Raw genomic sequence first — 7500 nt, 5'->3', positions numbered from 1 at the left:
AGAGTAATTTCCCTTTTTATTATCTGCACCAAAACGTTTGCAAAATAAATAAAACTTCCATGCTCAGCAAAAGAAGTTCCTGTTTGAACAAAAAATGATAATAATGACTGCTCTTGTTCTTGGGTCGAATATCAGATCCAAGTGCCAAGTTTAGAGAAAACAAAAAATATAAATATAACAGTAAATGCAGTTTGCATATAATTAGGCTTCATTTTTTTTTTTTTTTTTTTTGGGGGGGGGGGGGTTGTGCCCATCCCAGCGGTGCAATATTGTTTTAAACAAGATGACTGGAAAGAACTGAATTTTTCCTATTTTTATGCCTAATTTGGTGTCAACTGACAAAGTATTTGCAGAGAAAATGTCAATGTCAAAGTTTACCACGGACACACACACACACACACACACACACACACACACACACACACACACACACACACACACACAACCGAACACCGGGTTAAAACATAGACTCTCTTTGTTTACACAAGTGAGTCAAAAATGGATTAGGCGCTGCTGCCTTCCTGTGCCAAGCCCTGGACATGGTGAACATGAATTCATTGCCTTGATGGTTGTGAAAGGCTTGGGGACCTTGTAACCTTGTGTCATAGCTGGTACACTTATCTGTTGAAGTCAGTATTGTAATCACATCGAGTACACGCTACAGCCACTGTTTCAATAATGTATATTTCTTTCGCGTTGTTGTCTAATACACCATTGATCGACAGATTTGAGTTTAGAGAAAGTAGACATCGTTCTACTTCATCAGCCCTCCAGCCCCAGCCACACCCTGTGATGTTAAGCTGTTGTGATGAACTGGTGTAGAATCGTCTTCACTTGGATGCTTTCTGTGTAGCTATGTACTTTCTTATGTTGTGATGAAATGTGTGTCACTATGCATAGCTCGACTCGTGGTGAATTATGTCGCTGTATGTTATCTTGACTTGACGAGTTGAGTTTCGTTTTGTACTAATCCTGCCTTGTGTGTTGCAGTGTATTAATCCTGCCTTGTGTGTTGCTATGTATTGTCTTGACTTGTGTGTTGCTGTGTACTATCTTGCCTTGTGTGTTGCTATGTATTATCTTGCATTGTTTGTTGCTATGTATTAATCTTGCCTTGTGTGTTGCTTTGTATTAATCTTGCCTTGTGTGTTGCTGTGTATTGTCTTGACTTGTGTGTTGCTGTGTATTGTCTTGGCTTGTGTGTTGCTGTGTATTGTCTTGGCTTGTGTGTTGCTTTGTATTAATCTTGCCTTGTGTGTTGCTGTGTATTGTCTTGACATGTGTGTTGCTATGTATTGTCTTGACATGTGTGTTGCTATGTATTGTCTTGACTTGTGTGTTGCTGTGTATTGTCTTGACATGTGTGTTGCTATGTATTGTCTTGACATGTGTGTTGCTATGTATTGTCTTGGCTTGTGTGTTGCTATGTATCGTCTTGACATGTGTGTTGCTATGTATTGTCTTGACATGTGTGTTGCTGTGTATTGTCTTGACATGTGTGTTGCTATGTATTGTCTTGACATGTGTGTTGCTATGTATTGTCTTGACATGTGTGTTGCTATGTATTGCCTTGACTTGTGTGTTGCTATGTATTGTCTTGACTTGTGTGTTGCTGTGTATTGTCTTGACTTGTGTGTTGCTATGTATTGTCTTGACTTGTGTGTTGCTGTGTATTGTCTTGACTTGTGTGTTGCTATGTATTGTCTTGGCTTGTGACGAACTGGGTGTTGCTTTGCATCATCATGACTCGTGATTTAGCTGTGTATTACCTTGAGTTCTGATATATTGTGTCGCTATGTATTACCATGACGTGTGATGAATCGTATTTAGTTGTGTATTATCTTGAGTTCTGGTATATTGTGTCGCTGTGTATTACCATGACCTGTGACGACTCGTATGTAGCTGCGTATTATCAGAGTTGTGATATATTGTGTCGTTGTAAATAACCATGACTTGTGATTAATCGTATATAGCTGTGTATCGATCGTACATAGCTGTGTATTATCTTGAGTTGTGATAAATTGTTCCGCCATGTATTATCATGTTTTGTGATGAGAGGGAGAGAGGGTAGACAGACAGAGATTGAGACACAGAGGTAAAGACAGAGAGAGACTGAGAAAGAAAGAGAGAGAGAGAGAGTCTGAGTCTGAGTCTAAATGGATTACCGATGAGGCCAAAAGCCCATTTCAGTGGCTGAGCACATACACGACAGAGCGTCAATTAGCATTCATATATGTTACACACAATATAAAAAGACACAGAAGTAAACAACAACAAAAAAAGTAATACCGTTTGAAAACTAGCATCAGCAAGGATTATCTTCTTCTTTTTTTATATATATACTTTTGATGATTTGAAAAGAACAGTTATTGCGTGTTACGGTTCTGGAATGCCTTATAAACCTAGAAATAGTAATGAGAGAGACAGAGAGACACAGAGAGACAGAGAGAGGGGGGGGGGGGGGTTCAAAGACACTCTCAGAAAGCCCGACGACGCAGAAACCTCGGGCTGACAAGCCAGTGAAAAAGGGAGGGGGTTTGGGGGGGGGCGGGGGGGGGGGGGGGTGAGGGGAGGGTGGAGGAAGGAGGGGGGAGGGGGGGAAGGTGTGAGAGGAATGAGGTCATCACAGCCCAGGTCATGGTGACGTCATCCAGCCTGACCACGCGGCTCTGTGACTCACGTCACGGCATGTCACATTATGCACGCTGAATGAACCAACGGTAGTTCGGTTTTTGTTTGTTTGTTTTTTACGTTCTCTGATCTGTCGTTTCCTTCTTCTGATACAAGTCTGGGAATTCATACTGGTTGTTCTATTTTTTTACAAAAAGATTGTAGTTAACAAATCTCGTTTTTAATCTCCATTATGTTATCACACACTGCTGAAAACGATGCAAATACGCTACAATAACAGTCTTACCTCACACAGGGAAGTTACATCAGGTGCAGCAAAACAAATGTTGACTATTGCTGAACACAATGACGTTAAGCATGACCTAATAGGACTATTTAGCAGATACGATATGCGAAAATATATATTTATTTTTCAAATTGTAATATGCATTATCCACGTTGTGGAGTGATGGCCTATAGGTAACGCGTCCGCGTAGGAAGTGAGAGAATCTGTGCGCGCTGGTTCGAATCACGGCTCAGCCGCCGATATTTTCTCCCCCTCCACTAGACCTTAAGTGGTGGTCTGGACGCTAGTCATTCGGATGAGACGATAAACCGATGTCCCGTGTGCAGCATGCACTTAGCGCACGTAAAAGAACCCACGGCAACAAAAGGGTTGTTTCTAGCAAAATTCTGTAGAAAAATCCACTTCGATAGGAAAAAAACAAATAAAACTGCACACAGGAAAAAAATACCCCCCCCAAAATGGGTGGCGCTGTAGTGTAAGTGTAGCAACGCGCTCTCCCTGTGGAGAGCAACCCGAATTTCACACAGAGAAATCTGTTGTAATAAAAACGAGATATATAAATATAAATACAAATACAAACACATACATTCAAACTTATGTAACATGATAAATCTGTTTGAAATACGCGGACGTTAACAATGCACAAATCATATTGAACATTCATTCTGCAGATTGTCATGTATTTTCAGTTTGAAAAAAGGAAAGAAAAAGAAATGGCATGTCAGGTCAGAAATGCATTGTCTCAGTTTACCCTGCGCCCCACTAATGAGGCTGTGTATAGATTTCAGCATGTCTGGCTGTCTGAGTTATCTTGGATCATGCCCACATAAATTGTCTGTCTTATTTTAGGGGCACACGCGGAAACTCGTCCTGAATCTTTTGCTGCTAGAGGTACAGTGCTTTTCTTATTAGTTTGTATCCTTAACTATCCAACAACATCGTCATCATCATCAGTAACAACTTTATCATCTTTATGAAACGGTGCAAAACGAAATACATACGTAACTCCCTTCCTTTCAGCCCATTGTAGGCTTGTTCATGTAGATCTAGACACCTACCATATGGTTGCGGTGTGCTTAAAGCGATGGCAACGTCTCCTTTACCGCCGAAATAAAAGAATAATCGAGATACAATAAAACACACAAAAACCAACATGATTTAAACGGCGTTATTATGTCCACTTCAATAACATCTATTGATCACTTGAAGAAGAAAACGTCAACATTGCTGTAGCCACCAAGGAGAGGCGAACTAGCCTGCAGAAGGCTTCAACGCCCTAAAGTTCAAGGTTCAAGGTTCAAGTATTAAATTTAGTCAAATGACGTCAGATGCGCTTCATCAGTGGGGGTTAGTCTGCTTCGGCACTGAACATGCACGTTTCGATTCCGCTTGCATGCCTTCTTTTTTTCTTTTTTCTTCCAAGCTTATTTGATATATCATATTTAATACAGAGCACTTTTCAACGATTTTTCACCTCTTTTCTTTTTCTCCTTATGATTCCTTAACTGGATAAAGCGCGAAGCACAAGTGAGTCTTAAAGGCTCTGCCTCTTGTTGTTTTCTTCTTCTAGTAGTAGTAGTTGTACAGAGAACAGGTTAGTGTACTGGTCTCTCGAGTTTTCCTTACGGATGAAGCGACCGACAAGGCACACACACACACACACACACACACACACAGAGAGAGAGAGAGAGAGAGAGAGAGAGAGAGAGAGAATTATTATTATTATTATTATTATTATTATAATTCTGCAGATGACTTTTATAAAGTTATTTCTGACGAGGTTCTTATGGTCGAACTTTCACAGGCATTAGTTCATAGCCCTATTTCTACATTCCTTTAATGCACTTCAGAACTGTGTTAATGGTTTCTGATTATTATCATTATTATTATTGAATTGTTACTGTTAAATGTAATTGCATGTTAGTTATACATTTTACGGTAGTTTTCTAGTTGACCTTTTATCTGTTTACCTCTTCCCCCCCCCCCCCCCCCACCACCACCACCACCTTCCTCCCCCATGCCCCTCCCCCCCCCCCCCTTTTTTTTTTAACGTCTAATATCACTGATAGTGAAAAGACGCTAAACTAAAGAACGAACGAACGAACGAACACACACACACACACACACACACACACACACACACACACACACACACACACACACACACACACACACACACACACACACACACACAGAGTGTGTGTGTTACATCGCTGTGTGTCTAATGTGTTTGTTGTTGTTGTTTTTTAATGGGAGGCACGGCTTCCTTTACTTCCTTCTACTCTGATGCCCCCCCCCCCCCCCCCCCCCCCCCCCCCCCCCCCCCCCCCCCCCCCCCGACCCCCCCCCCCCAACCCCTCCCCCCCCCCCCTACACACACCCGTGTTAGTGAGTGAGGGGTTCAGTGAGCAGTAACGGCCGATACGTACAGAAAGCCTCTATCAGCTTGCCTTGTAAATCCTGGGCCCGCTTTTCAGACCCTGAGGTACACGCCCTAGCGTGTTTTCACAGTCCAGCAGTAACCTCATCCCCCGGCAATTTAGAGGCTGAGACTGTGAATGCAAAGCATTAGCATAAGAAACACTTTCAGCCCGAAAACTAATTTGTCACTGGGTGGGGGGAGGCGGAGGGGTGGGCGGGGGTGGAGAGAGACCGCCTTCGCGGTTTTGTATAATTGATTATGATTGGCTGGATGTTCCGTCTGTCTGGAGCACATTGATAGGTCAGTGCGGGAGGCGGGGTCTGGTTCACTGGGTGTGTCGTTGTATAAGGTTGGAGACGGAGCGCTCTGAGAATGGGGCGGAGGGCACCGGTAATAAGAATGGAGAGAGACACAGAGAGAGTGTGTGTGTGTGTGTCAGTGTGTGTGTGTGTGTGTGTGTGTGTGTGTGTGTGTGTGTGTGTGTGTCGTGTGTGTGTCGTGTGTGTGTGTGTGTGTGTGTGTGTGTGTGTGTGTGTGACAGAGAGACAGAGAGAGAGACTCAAGACACATGAAAGAAAAGACAATGAACGAATGAATGAAATAATACCAAAAGTGTTGATACATTTGTTGAAAGAGAGAGAGAGAGTATTCTGTATGTATGTATGTATGTATGTACGTATGTATGTATGTAAGTATGAATGTATGTATGCATTACGTATGTATGCATGTAAGTAAGAAGAAGGAGGAGGAGAAGGAGGAAGAGGAGGAGGAGGGGGAAGAAGAAGAAGAAGAAGATGATGATGATGATGATGATGATGAAGACCAACAACAGCAACAACAACAACGAAATGATCATGACAACGTGAATGATGACGAAAATGATGATGACAGTGTGAATGATGACTACGATGATTACTGGTGACGACGACGATAATACAGACAATGACAAAGATGAACGACAATGAGATGAAAACGCGACAACGCTGACATGACTGTAATGGACGCTGTGATGGTTGCAGTGTCTCTGTGCTCGGAGCCGCAGTTCGACATGCCTGTGGTGAACGTGACGGTGACGGAGAAGGAGACCGCCATCCTTCCCTGCTCTGTCCGCTTCCTGGGGATCCACCAGGTAGGTGTCTCCTTCTCAACAGGTAGGTCTGTTCTCCTCTACACGTAGGTGTCTCCTCAACAGGTAGGTGTCTCCTCAACAGGTAGGGCTGTCCTCCACAGGTAGATCTGTCCTCCACAGGTGGTTATCTCCTCAACAGGTAGATATCTCCTCAAAAGGTAGATCTGTCCTCCACAGGTAGGTATCTCCTCAACAGGTAGGTGTCTCCTCTACAGGTAGGTATCTCCTCAACAGGTAGGTATCTCCTCCTCAACAGGTAGGTCTGTTCTCCTCTACACGTAGGTGTCTCCTCAACAGGTAGGTGTCTCCTCAACAGGTAGGGCTGTCTTCAACAGGTAGGTGTCTCCTCAACAGGTAGGGCTGTCCTCCACAGGTAGATCTGTCCTCCACAGGTGGTTATCTCCTCAACAGGTAGATATCTCTTCAAAAGGTAGATCTGTCCTCCACAGGTAGATATCTCCTCCACAGGTAGTTATCTCCTCAACAGGTAGATATCGCCTCAAAAGGTAGATCTGTCCTCCACAGGTAGGTGTCTCCTCTACAGGTAGGTATATCCTCAACAAGTAGGTATCTACTCAACAGGTAGGTGTCTCCTCAACAGGTAGGTATCTCCTCAACAGGTAGGTATCTACTCAACAGGTAGGTGTCTCCTCTACAGGTAGGTATCTACTCAACAGGTAGGTATCTCCTCAACAGGTAGGTATCTACTCAACAGGTAGGTGTCTCCTCTACAGGTAGGTATCTACTCAACAGGTAGGTATCTACTCAACAGGTAGGTATCTACTCAACAGGTAGGTGTCTCCTCTACAGGTAGGTGTCTACTCAACAGTTAGGTATCTACTCAAACAGGTAGGTGTCTCCTCTACAGGTAGGTATCTCCTCAACAGGTAGGTATCTACTCAACAGGTAGGTATCTACTCAAACATGTAGATGTCTCCTCTACAGGTAGGTACCTCCTCAACAGGTAGGTATCTACTCAACAGGTAGGTATCTACTCAACAGGTAGGTGTCTCCTCTACAGGTAGGTGTCTA

General features: G+C 43.4%; 1 protein-coding gene across 1 annotated transcript in view; it reads left to right on the top strand.

Annotated features, from left to right (window-relative positions):
* Nucleotides 1-7500, top strand: part of LOC143282287 (opioid-binding protein/cell adhesion molecule homolog) — a 197572-nt gene that overhangs the window by 171083 nt on the left and 18989 nt on the right. The window contains exon 2 of the mRNA XM_076587886.1: nt 6359-6468. Within this exon, the coding sequence (XP_076444001.1) occupies nt 6359-6468 (110 nt within the window). The remainder of the gene's footprint in view (nt 1-6358; nt 6469-7500) is intronic.

This window comes from Babylonia areolata, chromosome 5 (assembly GCF_041734735.1).
Source record: "Babylonia areolata isolate BAREFJ2019XMU chromosome 5, ASM4173473v1, whole genome shotgun sequence".
Lineage (NCBI taxonomy): Eukaryota > Metazoa > Mollusca > Gastropoda > Neogastropoda > Buccinidae > Babylonia > Babylonia areolata.
Note: the sequence above shows the minus strand (reverse complement) of the source record. Positions and strands in the feature narration are given on the sequence as shown.